At 39.2% G+C, this 21,707-nt stretch overlaps 2 protein-coding genes across 4 annotated transcripts in view; one reads left to right on the forward strand and one right to left on the reverse strand.

Annotated features, from left to right (window-relative positions):
* Positions 1-797: 797 nt before the first annotated feature.
* The window catches only part of DLK1 (delta like non-canonical Notch ligand 1), a 36,055-nt gene continuing 15,145 nt past the window's right edge, over positions 798-21,707 (reverse strand). For all 3 annotated transcript variants that reach the window (XM_043988804.1, XM_043988802.1, XM_043988801.1), the window contains exons 5-6: positions 14,817-14,958; positions 798-3,087 (exon numbers count right to left, since the gene is read on the reverse strand). In XM_043988804.1, the coding sequence (XP_043844739.1) occupies positions 2,337-3,087; positions 14,817-14,958 (893 nt within the window). In that variant the 3' untranslated portion in view covers positions 798-2,336. The remainder of the gene's footprint in view (positions 3,088-14,816; positions 14,959-21,707) is intronic.
* Positions 18,914-19,352, forward strand: LOC122743689 (60S ribosomal protein L34-like). The gene has a single exon (XM_043988805.1). The coding sequence runs from the start codon at positions 18,931-18,933 to the stop codon at positions 19,282-19,284; it is 354 nt and encodes a 117-aa protein (XP_043844740.1). The 5' UTR covers positions 18,914-18,930; the 3' UTR covers positions 19,285-19,352.

The raw sequence follows: 21,707 nt of genomic DNA on the forward strand, positions 1-21,707 counted from the left end.
AATGAGAAGAGTGAAGTAGAATTCCAAAATAGACTGATTCTTTTATCATGCTATGTATTTTTTTAAACCATAGGATTTTACAGCCAGAGCACTGTAATCCAATCCCTGCATCTGACAAGGAAGGCAATCAATTCAGCTCTGGAGAGCTGGCATGCTTCATCCAAGGTCATAGAATCTGTTGGTGCAGAGCTGGGCTTAAATTCAAACTTCCTGAGTCCTGTTCCATTTCTCTTCCTATACCCAGTTCTTCAAATATTCCATGAATTTTTAGATAACAGAGACTTGAACTACTGAGATTATTAACACTTAGAAAAAAAATCATGGAGTAAATTTAACAGGGCACAGGGATACCAATAAGACCAAATCATCATATTTAAACTTGTCTTGGAGATGAAACATTTTTATCTACTATCCAGACGCCCACATGGGAGATGCAAAAAGATACAGATTAAACATTTTCTTTTAGTTTAAAAAAGAAGCATTTGAAAATAAAATCAATTCTTTTTAAATAAATTAAGAATTGATTTTCCTCAAACAAATAAATGGTCTTTTTCAGTTGAAATGTCTATTTAACTTTCACATTTGAACTCAAAGGTGCTTTGCAATACAAATTATAATACTTTGCTGTTATCATATGATCTGTTACACAATAAGAAATAGAAATAAAGTCAATACAGCCCTGAAAAAAGGCATTGGATCTAGTCATCGAGTTCTATAAGGACCTTAGTGGAACTGATAAAACCTGCAGATTTCATGTGCCCATTTCCTTCAGGTACTCCATATATTATCTGTAGGGCCAAATTTTCAAGACCTCTTTATTCTGTCTACTGAGATCTTAGCACAGTTTGTTCCAATGACCATCATTTTGTAATACTAGCATTAACATATTATAATCGTACGTACTCAATATTCTTACAAAAGTATGCTATGACATTGTTTAGACAATCACTCATCTTAATATTTAAGCTCATGGAACTCAATGCCCCCCATAACATCACTTCACTCAACATAGTGTTGCTAAGAAACCAATAAACCAGTGGAATGATAGGGATGCCGTGCTATGGGTCCTCATACTTTATTTTCTGAATAATGTGTCACCTGAAGCAGTTGTTGACAAAATTCACATGTGCTGGTACAAACAGAATAATTTGTTTCTATGGCAAGGGCTATACCTTTCTGGTGGGTAGTGTTACTCATTTTGATGAAAACAGGAAGGTTTAATCCAATTGCTAAGATTTACATGTAAGTCTCAGGCAGACTAAATCCATTTTCTCCCATTTAAAGAAAAGTCATAAAATTATGGGATTTTATACTTGGAGTGGTTTTGAATCTAAGTTCTTTACATTTTTGATGAGGAGACAAAGGTCCAAAGAGATGACCTGATTCATGAAAGTTACCTGCAGAGTTGAAACTAGAACTGGGATCTTCTGAGCTCAAGGTCGATCTTCCCATTATACTAGGCTTCCAATTACACTTTTATAAATTCTCCTTCTATACATGTAGGCTGCAAACACTTTATTGAAATAGTGAGCATAAAACAAAATGAAACAAATGCTCAGAATAAGATTGTACCAAGCATACTTTCATCAACAGACTATTAGTGCTATGAAGTAACTCTTCATTCTGAGTTAACAGATCTACTTTGCTAGACAACCAACTGAATGGTGAACCAGAAAGGGGGCAAAAGAACCAAGAATAGGACTGTGAGCTGGAAGGGACCAAATAGATCATCTAATCCAATGTCCTTCATTTTAAAGATGAAGGAACTGATGCTCAGAGAGAGGAAGCAATTTGTTGGAGATGACACGGCAGTAACCAGCAGACCAATGATATGAAAGAAATCCAGGGTCCTTGCTGCTATATCATTCTCTATTGTTCAGAAAGGAAAGACTTAAAACTTTTGCAAAATCCCACTGACAGGGTGCAGCTAGGTGGTGCAGTGGATAAAGCACCAGCCCTGGATTCAGGAAGACTTGAGTTCAAATCCAGCCTCAGACACTTGACACTAGCTGTGTGACCCTGGGCAAGTCACTTAACCCTCATTGTCCTGCAAAAAAATAAAATACAATAATAATAATAATAATAAAATAATAACAACAACAACAACAATAATAATAATCCCATTGACAGTCCCATTGTTGAACTCGAATTGTTTTCTCTGCTTGGGTCTGAAAGTCTCCCTGGCAGGATAAATGCAATGTATACATAGAAAGGTATATACTCCTAACCACATGGCACACAAGATAGTAAGGTCAATCAATCACAAGCTTTAAAATAAACCACATGTACTAGCAGACTCCATGGAGGAAGGCCTTGGTGAGGGCAGCAACATGTGCTCATATCTCATTCAGGCACTTACTGTAGGATTTCAGATTCATCTTCTCAGGTAAAATGATGTTAATGGTGTGCTCATCACCATTGCTGTACCTGAGAAGCAAGTTTTTTTTTTTACGGAGGAGACGGCTGTACTTGGCATTGGAGAGCCACACCTCACACTTGTTGAAGAACACAATGCTGACTGTGCCCAGGACAACCAGGCATGTCAGAACTCCCAGGATGGTGAAGCAGATGGCCTGGCTTTCATTAAGCAGAGGTTTACTGTTCTTGGTCAACTCCCTCATGGTGATCTTCAGCATTCTGTGATTGGGTTGATGGGTGGCAATCTTGCCCTGAGTCTCAGGGGGGAGTGGGTCAGGCAGCCCAGGACCCCTCTTGGTCTTGCTTCCTGGGTGGCTATGATTAGGGTGGCCATGGTTACAAGTGGGCCCAGAGAATTCTGGTCTACAGAGGCATTCAAAGCCTCCTTTGGCATGAGGCACACAGGTACCCCCATGCTCACAGGGGCCACTGGCACAATGGTCCCCCACATGTCGGCTGCAGGTCTTGTCCACAAACCCCAGTGGGCAGCGACAGCGGAAGTCCCCACCAATGTCAATGCACAGACCTCCATTCTCACATGGATTCGGGACGCAGCTGTTTATGTCCAATTCACAGAAGTTGCCAGAGAAGCCCTCTGGGCACAGGCAGGAGGTGTAGGAGGCAAGGCCATTGTCATCAATGCAAGCTCCTCCATTCTGGCAGGGAGAACTAAAGCACAAGGTGAACAGGTGAGAAAAGAAGCCACAAGATGCAAAGAAAAGTAAACCTGGAACAGAATCAGTTATGTTATTTTGATAACAATCTCATATACGGCTAGCATGGGGTTTTGGGGGACAGTTAAGTGGTGCAGCAGATAGAGAGCCTGACCTGGAGTCAGGAAGAACTGAGTTCAAATGTGACCTCAGACACTTCCTAGCTATGTTACCCCAGGCAAGTCACTTAACCCAGTTTGCTTCAGTTTCCTCATTTGTAAAATAAGGGGGAGTAGGAAATGGCAAACCACTCCAGTATGCCTGCCCCCTTCAAAAAACCCAATCGAGTCACAATGACAAACAACAAGCAAGTGATTGATTTCATTTTTCAGATACTCCTCTATCACAGCATCATAGAATGCCAGAATTAGAAGGCATCCTACTATTTATAATCCCAATAATTCCCTCTACAACAATTCCTTACAGGTAGCCTTCTAGCCTCTGTTTGAAAACCTACAGGAAAGAGGGAACTCACTACCTCCAGAAGCAGGCCAGTTCTCTGTTTGTGAGAAAGGTGTCCTTATATCAAGCTTAAATCCGCCTCTGCAACATCTACCTATTAGTTCTGTCCACTGGGGTCAAGCAGGATAAAGCTAATCCTCCTTTTACATGGTGACCCCTTTAAATACCTGAAGAAAACTATCATGCCCCCTCTAAATGTCCTATTCTCCATTCTGAATCTCTCCAGTTCTTTTTCTTTCAATCAATTATCATATGGCCTGGTCCCATTCTCCTGAACATACTCTGGCTTATTTATATTCTTCCTAATGTGTGGTGCTCAAAAAAAGGTATAACATTTTAGGTGTGGCCTGACAAGAACAGAAGACAATGGAACCTTTATCTCCCTCATTCCGAATATTATACCTTTATTAATGCAACCTAAGACACATTGGCTTTTTTGACTGCCTGTTGAGAGAATACAGAGAAAATGTCCTCCAAGGGGCATGTAGAGCAGATATTTATGGGGGAGAAGGGAATTTGACATGATTTATTTAGGATTCCTTTTTAATGTATTGACATATCTTGGTTTTATATCACCTACATTTCCCAATATATTCCTTAGCCCTTACTCTTCTAGAAAGCTATCACTTATAACAAAGAACATATTTTGGAAACAAACAAAACAGCACAGCAAATCTTATCAACAGGTCCAAAAATATCTGATGTTATATTCAGTGTTCCATACTCATAGTCAAGGGTTTGCTGGCAAATGTTTAACAACCATCTCTCTTGAGGGAAAAAAATGTAAGCATGACATGCTTTTAAGTTTAACCTATATTGTGACCATTTTCTTCATCATTGTTTTAAATCAACCAAACAATATATCAAGCCCTGATTTGTAGCATTTGCTCAGTTCCGAGGTTTAAATGGTCACTCTGAAAATTTAACAATCAGCTTTCCAGAATTGATATGAGTTCGTTCTAGCATACCCTTCCACATTCTATCACCTCTGCAAAGAAGGAGGGGACCAGAGCAAGTAGCATTGCCTACATTTAATAAATTAAACCAATGAGGCTCAGAGAGGGTGACCAATTTATTCTAAGGTTGCACAGAGAATGAGTGGCACAGCAAAGACTAGAATCCAGGTCTCCCAAATCTCAGTATTCCTTCTATAGCACTAAGTCATCATAAAGGACATTGCTTTCTCTCTTACCATACTAAAAGAGATAGAACATAGATAGACCACAGTAAGCATTAGCATGTGCCTGGGGCCTCTTCAGTGTTTAGCTGCTCCTCTCAGAGGAAGTGGAGGGGAGATATGCCTGGAGGACATTTGTGCCAGGCAGGCAATGTTGTTCTTTGATGGAAGATGAATGAACAGAACAGAGCTTTGGGCTCAGTGCGGGCAGGGATCACAGACACGAGAGTCACAAGGGACCTAAGAGAATATCCAACCCAAACGTGTCGTTTTACAGATGTCACAGGGAAAGGAAATGGCTTGCCTAAGAACACACAGGGGAGACAGCATCAGAATCAGAATTCAAATCCAAAGACTGGATGGCCAGCTGCACCTCCAAATTCTGGACAATATGGCACCATGTGCCAACCTCCACCCAACGAGAGTCCTGCCTTGGGGAGCTTTCTGTCCCTTCCAGTCTCTCAGATCTGCTGAGACGCCAAAAGAAAGACCAGAACAGTGGAACTCTGAGCAATTGGAGGATGAGAATGATTACAAGACTGTACTCTTAGACCCCCTCATTCTAGTATTATTTTCTCTGTGTGTATCTGTTTGTGCGTGTGTGTGTGTGAGTATGCATGTGAGTGTGTGTGTGTGTGTGTGAGTGTGTCTCCTTTTATTTTTTATTGTGAAAAATAGGTCCACAGAGAGGAATGACAAATGACTGGTATTATTCTGGCTTGCTAAGAAATTTATCACAGAAGTCAGCTGCTTTTTACTAAATATTTGGACAAGACTAGTCCTCCCACAGTTCTGTTTGTCAAAGTTCCCCTGCCTTTCTTTAAGTCCAAGTTCAAAAGCCATCTGCTCAGGGAAGTTTTTTCCTGTCCCCGCCCCCAGTTACCCTAGGTGAAGGAGATCTCTCCTTCCCCAAATTTCTCATCATGTTTTTACTGGTTCTCCTATCGTCCTAACTTTTTTTTTTGGCGAGGCAATTGGGGTTAAGTGATTTGCCCAGGGTCACACAGCTAGTAAGTGTTAAGTGACTAAGGTAGGATTTGAACTCAGGTCCTCCTGAATCCAGGGCCGGTGCTCTATCTACTGTGTCATGTAGCTGCCCCATCATCCTAACTTTTAACATAGACATATGTGTACCTGTCATGTCCCCAACCATTAAAGTATAAGCTTCTTGAGGACAGAGACTATCTTATAATAATATTAACTTAATTGAAAGCTAAAGTGATGGAAGACATCTGACATGTATAGTGCTTTCATCTTTGTAACGCATTTTTACAAATATTTACATACATTTGGTATTTACATCAACCTTTTGAGGCAGATAGTATAGCCATCACTCTCTCTATTTCACAGATAACCTCAGTGGACTAGAATTTATTTAAATGGAAACCCATTTAGTGAGCGTCAAAATCAGGATTTGAACCCAGGTCCATTCAAGCCCAACCCTCTTTCCACTATTTTAAACACAGAATACACAATCACTGAAGTATTATAACTATATATATATTTTATAGCACCTTATGGTTACATCCCTGTGAGGTATGTACTGAATGTTTTATTATCCTCATTTTTCAGATGAAGAAAATGAGGATCACTACTAAAATGACTTGTCCACAGTCACATAGTTAACATGTGTCGGTCAGGATCTGAGCCCAAGTATTAACTGTGGGTCCCGTGCTTCTTCATCTATACCATATTGCTTTTTAATTCTTCATCACTGTACCTTGAGTACTGAAGACAGTGAACTGCATGTTTTGTCCAGTCCTTTTTCAGTCATTTTCAACTTTTCATGACCCCATTTGGGGTTTTCTTGACAAAGTTACTGGAAAGGGTTGGCCACTGCCTACCCCAGCTTATTTTACAGATGAGAAAACCAAGGCAAACAGAGTGAACTGACATTTCCAAGGTCACACAGCTAGTAAGTGTCTGTGGCCATATTTGAACTCAAAAAGAGGAGTCTTCCTGACTCCAGGTCCAGCACACTATCCACTGCACTGCCTAGTAGATAATTAATAAACATGTGTTGAGCTGAATCAATATATCATATTATGGCCACGGTTTATTGGGTGATGGTAGCATTGGTGTTGGGGTTGATATTGTTATAGGAGTGGTTGTGGTGGTAGAGGTGGCATTAATTTTGTTTTGTTTTTTCTTTTTGCTTTTGCTTAGACAAATCACTTTGCTTCTCAGTGCTCTCAAATCTCATGAAAAAGTGTTAATCTATACTAGTGGAAGGAGTTTTCACATCTTGGAATTCCATATATCAATGAAATCACAGTCCAGACCCTCTCCTTATGGGAGTGGAGAGAGGAATTATCATTACTGTAACCTAGTGAACACATTGCTAGGGCTTTTAAGGAATTACAGGTCAAAAAAACAATTTTTAAAAAATGCTCATGTGAGATGAGATCTTTTGGGGGTGACTTATTAAAGATAAGATCCAGTCAGAGAAATGTGCTGTTTTAAAATGAACTTGTTTTCTCTAAGGGAGCCCATATAGCATTTACTGTGACTGCCTTTAAAGGCATTATGCCTTTGTTATCTATTCAGTCCTTCAAGCTCTGGGAAAGAAAGGAACTATACACAGGTAGGACAAGAGAACTGTTGCTATGTAGGAGATGAATAACTTTTTCTGTATAAGAATTGCCCTTTCAAGGAATTTTAAGCATTTCAGGCTATAAGAGAGAAATAAATAAATATATGTTTGCATGTGTAGGTGTATATATGTATTGTGTGTAGTGTAGTGTATATCTGTGTATGTATGTGTGTGTATATATATATATGTAAACATATGTGTGTTTTATATATGTATAAATTTGTGTGTGTATTCTTAAAGGTCCTTCTTTCTTCCTCTAGCTGAAATATAATCAAGCTGCTATTCCAGCCATTTCTACCTGAAGCTTTTACAAAATATACATTAATATTTAAAATAACTCCCATTTCTATGCCACTTAACATCTTACTAAGATCCATTCCTCATAGCAAACCAGTAAAGGAGGTAGAACAAGTATTCTCATTCCCCATTACCAATGAGGAAAGTGAGGGTGAGGGTGAGGGAGGAGAAGTAGGCACACATCTAGTCAGTGACAGAGCCAAAATCATAGGCTAAATGTCAACTGAATAGATGGAATGTGCATTTTCCCCTCTCACCCAGTGGGAAGGGGGAAAGCTGAGGACACCTGGGAAAGGCTAGAGGTGTAACAACTCACATTTCTATAGTCAGTCAATGAGCATTTATTAAGCTCTACTATGTGTTGTGCACTGTGCTAAATATCAGGGATACAGAAGGCAAAAGCAAAGCCAAAACAATCCCTTAAGATTCATAAAGTCCTTTTCCACAGCAAACCTTGCTATCCTCACTTCACTGAAAAAGGAAGTAAGGTTCCAGAGAGGCAATGTGACTTCTCCTGGTGCACTTACCTAATTCAAATCAGAATAGGGAGCTCATGAGTGCAGGCCCAGTGCCCTTCCCGCTATATATACCACATGGCAGGGTTTTCTTTGGTCAGCTCACAGTCTGCCAGCTTACTGACACAACTATTCCAACCTGGGTTTCTCCAGGGAGAAACCCTTTCTCATGGGGGTTGTTCAGCAGGAAAGAAGTAAAAATGGAAAGGAAAATGTTGGGAGAGAGAGAGCTCTACCTCCTTCATCAAAGTATCCTTTCCCAAGCATTGGGCAGGTGTTTGGGGTTATCGTAACTTGAACTATGTATTAGGATGTTTTAAAGCAATCGTCTGAGGTTGAGATTTGAACTCAGGTCCTCCCAACTCCAGTGTCAGTGCTCTATCCACTGCACTCACCTTAGATACTTACTAACTATGTGACAGGGGCAAGTGCCTTAACCCCAATTGCCTTAAACATCCAGTGGCATCTCCAGTAATCCTGATATCTATCTTGCCTCTGGATGCAGATGGCTCTGGAGGAGTGAATGAGGTTGGTGATCTCGCATAGCTCTCCCTCACTTAAATCAAATTCATTGCTAGTCATGACATCACCCTGTCATGATCCTCTTGGAGAATGAAGGACAAGCAGCAACTTGAATTATAAGCTCAACAAGTTAAGGATCCACGTGCCAGGTCCCTTAGACTAGGTCAAGAGTACATGACTAAAATTAATAATGGGTTTATATTTATGTATTTTTCAACTCTAAAGAGCTTTCCTCAAAAGCCTGTTTCAAGAAGCCTATCATGATTTTTCCAGTTGTTAGAACCCCGACTCCCAAAATCACTGTCTATACATTTGGGCATATACCCAATTGCCAATATATTGGCATATGCTATCTGTAAATATGTTGTATCCTGTCAGTATGTTAATTTCTTGATGGTGGCACTATTATCTCACTTTGGTCTTTGTACCTGAAGCTCCTAGAACAGTTCTTTGCACAGAGCAAGTGATTAATAAATGCATGTTGATTGACTAAATAATGTTCTACTGCCCTGATTTTCCAGCCTTACTCCTCCCTTGTATTTGCTCACTATTTAATGGTAGGGTTGTGGGGGCCAGTCAAAGGGCCAATACCCAGAGTAAAGGCCTTCTTTTCTCTGCTTTTCCGTACTGGCTGTGGAATGACCCAGGGCAATGTCCTTCTCAGGATCACTAATCTTCCTGTCTCCTAGGCAACTAGTGTTAATACTTGTATAGCACTTAAATTACTCATAAAATTTTTCCTCTATGAACAGAAGTGGGGATGAGGAATGGATAAAACAGACATTTGCCTAGAAAGTAACATGTAAGGGCAATAAGAAATACTTTCAAATTTAACTTTTCATAAATGTATTAATTTAAATACTATGTCTAGCATGGGAGGGGGGGAACTGTGAGAAGAGTTAAATTGTATCCATGCTTCTATTTGGTGGAAAGAGCTTGGAAGTCCAATATTCTTTTTTATTTCATACAATCAAATTTTTCTTTCCTTATTTAAAAATAATTGTATTGATATATTTTGCTTTTACATCACTTTCATATCCAAATAGATCCATTTCCCTCATCAACCCCAATAAGCCTTCCCTTGTAACAGAAAAGGGGGGGGGTGATTCAGCAAAACTAACCAAACCATCACCCAAGTCTGATAGTAAAAGCATTGTTCCAATTCCACAGTCTGCAGAGAAGACAGGAAGGGAAAGCATTTTTCAAAAACAGCCTAGGACACACAAATATCTTTTTCTGTCCCTACCAAAAACATCTTCCATAGGGAGCTCTTCCTTTCCCCACTTGTCAAAAACTCAGAGTGTACTGATGGTCATTTGCATGTAATAACAACTGTTTCAGCTGTTCCAATAGCAGCCACTAGTAGAGTTAGCAAGTTTTATGAAGATACTGTTTGTGTGGAAGGGGAGCACAAGATTCTGGTTTGATTAAATCCTACATACAATTCTACATACAGAACGCAATATGCTCTATGGAAGAAGTCCTGGGCTAAGAGTCAGGAGACTAGCTTCTAATTTTGACTATGTTGCTGACAAGCTGTGTCTCCTTGGACAAGTCACTTCTATTCCATCAGTTTCATCTGCAAAAAAGAGGGGGTTACATTAAGATGAACTTCCTCATCCTTAAAAAACAGAAACAAAAAACTTTCAGTTGATCCAACAGTCTCCATTAGCTATTGATATATATCCCTCCTCCCCTTCTCATCCAAGCTTGGAAAAGCCATCTATACTTGGTACCTCCTCTTCCTCTCCTCCCTCTCTTATAAACTCTTTTCAATCTGTGTTCTTACTTCATCATCCAACTACAAGCACTTTTTCCAAAGTTACCAGCTATATCTTAATTGACAAATAGATTTTTTTTAAATCTCCTAAGTTTTCTCTTGGACAATCTTCATTTCTGGGTTTTTGAGACATTGTCTTTTCACCTGCTTTTCTTCCTACCTGATCTACTGCTTTTTCTTTGTTTCCTTTGCTAGATCTTCTTCTGGACCATGCCCACTAACTGTGGTTGTACCTTCAAGTCCTATTCTGAAGCCCTCTTCTCTTTTCTCTGTAAACTCTCTCACTTGGTAATCCTGTCAACTCCCAAGGATTTAATTATTGCTGTAAAAATGACTCCCAGGGGCAGCTAGGTGGCACAGTGGATAAAGCACCGGCCCTGGATTCAGGAGTACCTGAATTCAAATCCTGCCTCAGACGCTTGACACTTACTAGCTGTGTGACTCTGGGCAAGTCACTTAACCCTCATTGCCCCACCAAAAAAAAAATGACTCCCAGATCTTCCTATCCAGCCCTAGTCTTTCACCTGAGTTTACGTACCAAATTACCAACTGATTCTTGGATATTTGGAAGATGTACTTAAGCTTAAGATGCAGGCATATCAAATTCAATAGGTTTAAAATAGACCACATTATCTCTCCCCTGGTCCCCCCAAAACACTTCTCTTTTGAACTTCCTTGTTATTTTTGAAGGCATGTCCATCCTTCCCTCACTCACCCCATATACCAAACTAGTTGACAAATCTTGCCATTTTTACTTCCATAATATGTCTCACCTCAAGTCCAAGCTAATATCTAACCTTCTACAAGAAGCCTTTCCCTCTCCCTTTCCCTTTCCCATAATATGTCTCACCCTAACCCTAACCCTAACCTCAGGTCCTCATCTCCCTCTCACCTGGACTACTGCAATAACATCCAAATTAGTCTTCCAGCCTCACATCTCTCTCCTCTCCAATCCATCCTTTCTTTTTTTAAAGTTTTTTAATTTAAAAAACATTAAATGTTTTAAATTAATTTTTTTCAATCCATCCTTTCTAAAGCTGCCAAAGTGGTTTTCTTTAAGTGTACATCTGACCATGCCATCCCCTACTCCAAAAATTCCAGTCATTCCCTGTCATCTTCTAGGATTGAAAAGAAATGTATCTCTTTGGCATCCTACATCTGTCATCTTGGCATCTGTTTGGTTCACTACAAACCAGCATATTCTGATCCTTTTAGTCTTTTTTCCCACAATACTCCTATCCATGAATTCCATAGTCCAACCATACTGGCATACTTGGTGTTCCACACACATAGTCTGCCATCTTTTGTCTCCTTGTACTGGCTGTACTCACCATGCCTGGAATGCTCTCCCTCTTCACCTCTATAAGATATCTGGTACAGTGGGGAAGACATTGGGTTTGCTTTCAGAGGACCTGGGTTCAAATCCTGATTTTTCCACTTGTAATCTGTGTGACCTTGGAAAATTCATTTAACTTTTCTTGTCCTCACATTAAAAATGAGGGGGTTGGACTGCATGACCCCTAATGTTCCTCCCTGTCTTAATTTTTTTTAAAATTCAATTCTAAATATACTGATTCAAAGTCATTCAAGTCACCAGAATTATCTTAGCCATCCATTTCATTATCCAGTAGCATTTTCAATGTCTTCAGGTTCTTTAGCTTTTTCCTCTTCAGATATTAAATAACTCTCAATCTTCTTTGATTTAATCTGGGTTTAGAAATGAAATTTTACAATGATATGTGATATTATTGCGCAACCTAGAGCTTAAGATATCACTAACAAAAAGTAATATGAAGCCCTTGCCTAGAATTGGTAAGATATGCTTCCAATTTTGTTATGGTGTGGTACTGGCATCTAATAAAAGCATTCATAGTTTAAGTTCATTTCATATACATTCTGAGTTTGCTCACTTTAGCTAGTTAGTTTAGTTATTCAACACCATCTGCCTCTAAGCATTTACCAGCAGATGGGGTGTTATCATTTCTAATTTGTTCTGATATATCTTGTCTACTTGAGGACACAAAACCAGAAAGAGTGCTACTTGCTCCACTGTCATCCCCGTTAAGCTGATCATGACAATGGTTTTGAGTAGGGAAAATGATACTGATGAACATAGCTGACAAACTATTGTTGTTGTTTGTTGTTGTTTTTAGTCATTTCAGTCATGTCTTATTCTTCATGATTCCATTTGAGGTTTTCCTGGCAAAGATACTGGATTACTTTGCCATTTCCTCCTCCAGCTCATTTTATAGATGAGGAAACTGAGGCAAAAAGAGTTATGTGACATCCTCAGGGTCACATGGCTAGTAAGTATTTGAGGCTGGATTTGAATTCAGGAAGATAAGTCTACCTGACTCCAGGGCCAGTACTCTATTCACTGCACGACCTAGCTGACAAACTACAGGTGTGAACATTTATCACATGCCAGTATTACATCATAACAAAATCAGAAATTGATCTAATCTTTCTTTTCTATGTTCTCATGCACCCCATGCCCAGAATTTTCTTCTCCAGGCTAAATGTCCTAATTCCTTTAAATAGCAGTTATCTACCATAATTTTCAAACCCCTGACCATCCTGTCACCCCTCCTCTGCATTCACTCTATTAGTCAGTGTCCTTCCTCAAACATGGCACAGAGAACTGAGCACAATTTATCCCTTTCAACCTGACAAATCACTACCCAAAAGTTAAAGAATTTTTTAAAAAAAACATTGCTAATCTTACCCCCTTTGTAGCACTAAATATTCTGACAAAACTATATTCTATGAAACCCATTTCTTTTTATATGGCAGATAGGGATGGTTTAACCATCATCTCTTGTTCCTTTACCTGGCAATATTATGCGAATAACCAAGAAATGTGTCCTGGTTCACTGGCCCCAATTTATTTCTATTCACACACATCAGAACTTCAAAGCATTGGGCAGCTAGGTGGCACAGTGGATAGAGCACCGGCCCTGGATTCAGGAGGACCTGAATTCAAATCTGGTCTCAGACACTTAACACTTATTAGCTGTGTGACCTTGGGCAAGTCACTTAACCCCAATTGCCTCACCAAAAAAAACACAAAACAAAAACAAAACAAAATTTCAAAGCATCTCAAGAATATTAATATCAGATTGCTTTGGGTTGTGCCATAGCAAGGGGAGATACACCTGGGCTTTGTTTGCCTTTTTTTTTTTTAAAGATAATCAGACTCAGCAACATTGTGAATTGGAAAGAACAAGTAGACTTGGAATCAGGATATCTGGATTCAAGCACCTGCTTTCCACTCACTAGCAATGTGACCTTTGGCAAATCAGTCTCCCTCTCTGAGCCCATGTTTCTCATCTGTAAAATGAAGGAGTTCGGCTAGATGATCTCGTTCTAAAACATATGATTGTGTGATTAGGAGGAAACTTCCTTCTCAAAAATTCCACAATTCTGAGGTCCCCTCACACTCTTTATTCTGTGATTCTAAGTCTCCTTCTAGCTCTGCAAGTATATGATCCATGCATGATTCTAAGGCCTCTACTTGCTGTAACAGTCTATGTTCTAGGCTCTAAAGTAGGGGTTCTTAACCATTTTGTGTGCTATGAACCCTTTCGGGACCTTGGTAAAACCAATAGATGACCACTTAGATTAATATTTTTAAATGTATAAAATGATTTACATAGGATTACAAATATGTATGCATATGTGTGTGTATAAATGTATGTATGGAGAGAGAGAGAGAGAAAGAGAGAGAGAGATTAATATGTAATCTTTTCCCGTTCAAGTTCACAGATCCCTTGAAATCTATGGATCTTGGGCAGCTAGGGGCCCCAAGTAAGTTAAGAATCACTGCTTTAAATCTCCTCCTATCTCTGACATTCTACATTCTGTGGTTCTAAGACCTCTTCTGGCTCTGACATTCCATGTTCTGTGGTGCAAACCCCCTTCTGGCTCTGACATTCTACATGCTATGGTTCTAAACCCCTTCTGGTGATTACATTCTACTTTCTATGATCCTAAGACTGTTTCAATCCATAACATTTCTAAGTTCCCTTCAAACTCTCACATTCTAAAGTCTTTTTGGTCTTATATTCTATTTTATATGATCATTAACTCTCTTGAAACTCAGACATTCTATGACTCTGTGACTCTAAATACCCTTTGACCCAATCTATGCCACTCCAGGAAAGGAAGGAATTCTTCAGGGTCTCCCAGGACAGAAATTTCCACCACAAACAGGTTTTTACTGAAAGGATCTTTGTAGAATGAGAGATGAAAATTTTACTGAAAGGATCTTTGTAGAATGAGAGATGAAAATCACATAGAAAATAGCGACAATCATAAATTATGGGAAGTGAAGATTTACCCGTTAATAACACAAGGTCCTTCCTTAAAATGACAGTTCCTTCCTGAAGAGCCAGGAGCACAAGAACACCTGGAGCCACCTTCCTCAGGACCAGCACATGTCCTATTCTTGTGGCAGGGTTTGGTAGCACACAACTGGAGATCTAAAGGAATACATTCAATACATTCATTATTATTGCCTCATCTAGCAAATTCCCCCCCCATCCCAGAAACTCTGCTCCACCATCTTGCTATTCATTTCTACTCATGTAGGGGTCAGCTAGGTGTCACAGTAGATAAAGCGCTGGCTCTGAATTCAGGAGGACCTGAGTTCAAATCTGGCCTCAAACAGTTGACACTTACTAGCTGTGTGACCTTAGGCAAGTCACTTAACCCTCACTGTCCAGCAAAAACAAAAGAGAGAGCAATTTGGAATTATGTCCAAAGGGCTATAAAGCTGTGCATACCCTTTGACCCAGCAATACCACTATTGGGTCTTTCTCCCAAAGAGATAATAAAAAAGGGAAAAGGACCCACATGTACAAAAATATTTATAGCTGCTCTTTTTGTGGTGGCAAGGAATTGGAAATTGAGGAGTTGCCCATCAATTGGGGAATGGCTGAACAAGTTGTGGTATATGAATGTAATAGAATTCTATTGTGCTGTAAGAAATGATGAGCAGGCAGATTTCAGAGAAACCTGGAAGGACTTGCATGAACTGATGATGAGTGAGATGAGCAGAACCAGGAGAACATTGTACACAGTATCAACAACACTGTGTGTTGATCAACTGTCATAGACTTGATTCCTCTCAGCAATACAAGAGTACAGTATAGTTCCAAAGGACTCATGATGGAAAAGACTCTCCAAATCCAGAAAAAAAAACCACTGTGGAATATGGATGCAGGTTGAACCATACTATTTCTTTTGGTTTTGGTGCTGTTGTTTTTCTTTTTTGAGGTTTTTCCTTTTTGCTCTGATTCTTCTCTTATAATATGACTAATGCAGAAATATGTTTAATGTTATTGTACATATATAACCTATATCAGATTACTTGCCATCTTGGGTAGCGGGGGAGGGAGAAAAATTTTAAACTAGAAATCTTATAAAAACAAATGTTGAAAACTATCTCTACATGTAACTGGAAAATAATAAAGTACTTTTATAATTAAAAAACATTTCTAGTCATGTAGAATATCTGTGTGGTAAATAAAATAATTATGAGAGATAAAAATCTAGTTAAATTATAATAAATTTTATCCGTCACAACTGGTAGGAGATTGACAAAAATGGCTCCTTAACTTCTTGGCCAGAGGCCACATGGCTACCCCTTTAGATTTTGATGTCTTTTGGCCAAGAGGTGATCCATTAAACAGCAATCAAATCTAATTGATTAACATAATTGGAGGTGTGTTTTATTAAAATTAAAGGCTGTGTGTCTCTTGGATTGGGAAATATTTCTATATGAATTCATCAATTCAAAGAATGTAGACCCCACCCAAGCTGAGCAGAGCACAGTAGTTTCCACCTGGGTGGAGTCCTCAACAAGAGAGTCCAAACCTCACCAGTAAAGGCTGAAGTAAAGGTATCAGTAAGAAGTATGTGTGTGTGTGTGGGGGGGAGGGGCGGAATTAGAATCTGTCCAAGATAGTAGCACTTAATAATTTTTCACAACTAGTCATTTATTATGGAGCTTCCTCCAATCCAAGTTATTCCTTTGTCCTGTGCACAAGCTCTTTACTCTTCTCCAAGGCTTATCCAAAATAATGACCTTCTGGTTTGTGTTGTGACAGTCAAAGGAAGCATCTGCCAAAACAAGGAGAGAGTGAGTCTGGGAGAGCAGAAAGAGACGTACAAAGAATACGGCTCAAGTGGAAGCCCTTAGTCTTAAAGGAAAAACAGTAGAAGATAGAACAGAGGAAGGACTGGGGAGACAAAACTAACTATAAATCAATGTGAAAGGTAACTTTTTATAGTGGTCAGGATTTCTACCTCTAGCAAAGAAGGCTAAAGGTAGATATCTCATTAAAGACTTTTTTTTTTGACAACCAGATCAATAAAATTGTCCTACCCTCTACCCCAGACAAAATGGTCTCCATACCATCTTCAAAATATATTCCATTATCCTGCATTCTAATGTGTGCTCAGATCATTCTACTAGTTTAGAAGGCCATGACCCCTCTTCTTCCTACCAATCCAAATTCTCTATTCCCTTCATGTTAGGATTCCTTATGCAAGTAAGGGTTGGACTAGATGACCCAACCACTACTTATATTTGGTCATGCCATGACTGAAGAGCCAACTGTACCTTCCCTCGAACCTTTCCTGATAAATCCAGCTCCCAATGATTTCTCTCTCTTCTGATTTCCTATAATTTGTCTCCTCTCTTTGGCTTTCCCCATATGATATCTTAAGTCATGTGGGTAGTCATGAACTGGCAACTAAAATTTCACTTCTATTTCACTCTTCTCATGTTAGTTTTCTCTCTTCCAATGGTAATGACCTTGTATTTCCTTTTTCTTTGCATTTCCTTGTATTTTCCTTTTCCCTTTCCTATATTCCCTTACAGTTTCTTAGGGGCTTCACACACTAGATGCCCTCTCTGCCCCATTGGTCCCCCCGTGCAAAAACTCATTGGCTCAAAACTTGACTGATGTATCTACCACAGTTACTCTACCCTCCTAACCCTCTAGACCCACAGCAATTGGGGGAGCTATCTATGAACCAATTAAATTACAAATTGAGCCCACACCTCCCACCCCCACTTCCAGAAAAAAATGCCAATAAGATAGATAAGCATTTAATCAATAAACATAATAAAAGAAGTGATAAATTTAGCAATGTAGGATAGAAAGAACGCTGGACTGAAAGACATATTGAATTCTGGCTCTAACACTTACAATCTATTATGCCTTTGAACAAGTCACTTTCCTTATCTGGGTCTCAGTTTCTTCCCCTGTAGAATAAAAGAGTTTAACTAGATCAACTCTAAGGTTTGATCGTCTTTGAATGTGCCATCTTGGTTCTGATCCCAACTCTACTATGAATTTACTGAGCAACCTATGAAAGTCACTTACTTCCCTTCTCTGGATCCCATTTTCTTTATCTATAAACAGTGAAGACTGAACTAAATAATATCTGGGTTCCTCTCAGCTCCCATCATATTATTCACAGGAATCAAATTTATTATTCTTGATAAGTCTGAGAATGGAAGGAAAGGGGAAATGGATTTTGCCCAAGGCTAGAATGTGTCATAGAGCTACTGATTATGCTTCACAATTAAAAAATGACCCTGTGCAGGTGATCATGGAAAGAATAATGGTAAAACCTTGCTGCTTGGGCCAATAAAGAAGGAGACAACAATGCCATAGTAGTTAGAATGATTGAACTGATGCAGAAAAGTCAATGTGATCTAGGAAGAGAAAACAGCTGAGTATACAGAAGCAAATTTAATTATTCCCCTAAAACAAAATGTAAAAAGGCTATATACAGTTATCAAAAGAACATCAAACTGGAAAGCTAGATTGTGCAGTGGATAAAGCATCAGCCCTGGATTCAGGAAGACCTGAGTTCAAACTCTGCCTGAGACACTTGACATTTACTAGCTCTGTGACCCTGGGCAAGTCACTTAACCCTCATTGCCCCACAAAAAACAAAAAACAAAAACATTTAAAAAAACCCATCAAACTATTGACAATCACATGAAAGATTACTCCAAATCATTAATAAGAAGAGAAATGCATAAGACAACACAGACAACAAAGAGGTAAAGATGACAAAAAGAGGTGAAGAATTGCTTAGTATGGTACATGGCACATAGTAGGCATTTAATAAGTTTTTATTGAAAGTCCATGTTGGGGGGCGGCTAGGTGGCGCAGTGTATAAAGCACTGGCCCTGGATTCAGGAATACCTGAGTTCAAATCTGGCCTCAGACACTTACTAGCTGTGTGACCCTGGGCAAGTCACTTAACCCCCATTGCCCCGCAAAAACAAAACAAAACAAAACAAACAAACAAACAAAAAACAAAGTCCATGTTGGAGGGAGGGGCTGAAAAAAGACAGGAACACTAATATACTATCAAGTGTGTTGAAAATTAGGTCAAGCTTCCGGTGATGGACTCGACAGAAATTAACAATGGTTCAGCGTCTGACATATCGCCGTAGGTTGTCCTACAACACAGCTTCCAATGAAACTCGGCTGTCACGAACCCCAGGTAACAGAATTGTTTACCTTTATACTAAGAAAGTTGGAAAGGCACCAAAATCAGCCTGTGGTGTGTGCCCAGGAAGACTTCGAGGTGTTCATGCAGTGAGACCTAAAGTTCTTATGAGGCTATCAAAGACCAAAAAGCATGTCAGCAGGGCTTATGGTGGCTCCATGTGTGCTAAATGTGTCTGTGACAGGATCAAGTGTGCTTTCCTGATTGAGGAACAGAAAATTGTTGTGAAGGTGTTGAAGGCACAGGCACAGAGTCAAAAAAGTAAATAAAAAGGATATGTTTTTTTGAATAATAAAGAAAATTAAAATGTGAAAAAAAAAGGAAAAAAAAAAGAAAATTAGGTCAAGAGGGCAGCTAAGTGGCTAAGTGGATAAAGCACCAGCCCTGGATTTAGGAGGACCTGAGTTCAAATCCGGCCTCAGACACTTGGCACTTACCAGATATATGACCCTGAGAAAATCACCTAACCCTCATTTCCCAGTAAAAAAAAAAACAAAAAAAAAAAACGAAAATTGAATCAACAATCCTGAAAAATAATTTGGAATGTAGACTTTTAAAAAAAGAAAGTAAATAGGGGCAGCTAGGTGGCTCAGTGGATAGAGCACCAGCCCTGGATTCAGGAGGACCTGAGTTCAAATCCGGCCTCAGACACTTGACACTTACTAGCTGTGTGACCCTGGGCAAGTCACTTAACCCCAATTGCCTCACCAAAAAAAAAAAAAAAGAAAGAAAGAAAGTAAATAACATGACTGTACCCTTTGACCCAGATATGCCCCCTTTTCTCCTCCCCACTCCAAGTAGGTCAAAGACAAAAAGAATGCCTCTATTTATATAAAAATATCCAAGGTAATACATGTGTGTGGTAGCAAAGAACTAGAAAACAAAGTAGTTGCCCATCAATTTCAGAATAGCTAAACAAATGTGGGTACATGCATATAAAGGACTATCACTGAACCACTAAGAAATAGTGAATATGAAGAATTCAGAAAAGCATGTGAAGATACAAATTGATGCAGACTGAAAGAAAGAAAATTAAGAAACAATATACATAATTACAGCAATGTAAATGGGATGCATGTATGTACATACCCCCTCCACACATATATGGACAAATGAATGCTGTGTAGTTGTATAGATGGCAGCTAGGTGGTGCAATGGATACAGTACCAATCCTGAAGTCAGGAAGACTAATCTTCCTGAGGGCAAATATGTTCAGACACTTACTTACTAGCTGTATGACCCTGAGCAAGTCACTTAACCCTGTTTTTCTTAGTTTCCTTATCCTTTATTCCTTATAAGTGAGTTGGAGAAGGAAATGGCAAACCATTTATTTACCAAGAAAACCCCAAATAGGGTCATGAAGAGTTGGACGTGAACAACAACAATTATAATGAACAAGAATACAGGAGGAGGAGAAATGAAACTCCTCCTGTATTCTGGTGGTATAAATATAAACAATTAATACTGCCCATGCTGTCAAATATGGTTGATGGCTTAGTTTTTCTGAAATTATTTCTTTTTTTTGGTGAGGCAATTGGGGTTAAGTGACTTGCCCAGGGTCACATAGCTAGTGTCAAGTGTCTGAGGCCGGATTTGAACTCAGGTCCTCCTGAATCCAGGGCTGGTGCTTTATCCACTGTGCCACTTAGCTGCCCCTGAAATGATTTTTTTAAAGTAATTTTCCATTATTAATTTATTTTATTAATTAATCATTCTTTTCTTAATCTTCATTACAAGGCATGCCTCACCAGGTTGGGGGCAGGCAGGGATATACTGGAAATAAGTAGAAGGCAATGACAAAAGGTATCCATAAAAATAAATTCTTCATATCTGCAGAAGGGTTGGGAGCTTGTAAGCCCCCGCTATTTGTGTGGGGATATAAAACAGAAGCAGTGACCTTATAAACTAGAGGGAGAGAAGGAGAGGAAGAGGGGGAGAGACAGACTCACAGAGACGCAGAGACAGAGAGGAAGAGACAGAGAGAAACTGTCTAGTTTAAGACAAAGAGGTGAGTCAGAAGAAGAATCAGTGTCAGTTAAGTTGAGGATGTGCAACTCTGTGAACAAGAATATTAAAACTGCTTTAAAAGGTCCCTAAAAGATATTCATTAATTCAATCAGCATTTATTAGCATCATACTACCTTAGAAGGGTATAACAAAAGTAAAACAGTTTCTAGCTTCAAAGAACTTGCATCATTTTTAAAGTCAGTTCGGGAAGGGAAGGCAGAGACAACATGTACCAAGAATGGTCAATACAAAATATATTACACTACAAAGTAACATTGATAGAAGAAGTGAGACGTTAACAGCTGAGGAACAAGGAGATAGGAAACAACTCTCTCAGTGTGACAAGGTTTGCTGGCTGGTTTTATTTCTCTTTTCAAGTCCTGCAAGCAAAGGGAAAGCTAAAGTTTACCAGGCAGTATAGTGCCACACATCTAAGACTGTATCTTCCCACAAGCATTTTATTTCTCAAAAAGAAAGCAAAATGATCAATAAAGTCACAGTTGAATGGCAGGTTGAGTAATTGCATGCCTTTCTTAAGAAATGATCTCCTTTAGCAGAGACTAGCTCAACACAAGAAAATATAATGGCTATTTTATTCATCTCCCTGTGGGAATCAGCCCTCCAGGCTCAAGTATCCAGGTCCTATTTATGGTCAGTTAATCCTTTTGTTTTGTGTTGTCTAGTT

The sequence above is a fragment of the Dromiciops gliroides genome, chromosome 2, assembly GCF_019393635.1.
Source record: "Dromiciops gliroides isolate mDroGli1 chromosome 2, mDroGli1.pri, whole genome shotgun sequence".
Taxonomy (NCBI): Eukaryota; Metazoa; Chordata; class Mammalia; order Microbiotheria; family Microbiotheriidae; genus Dromiciops; species Dromiciops gliroides.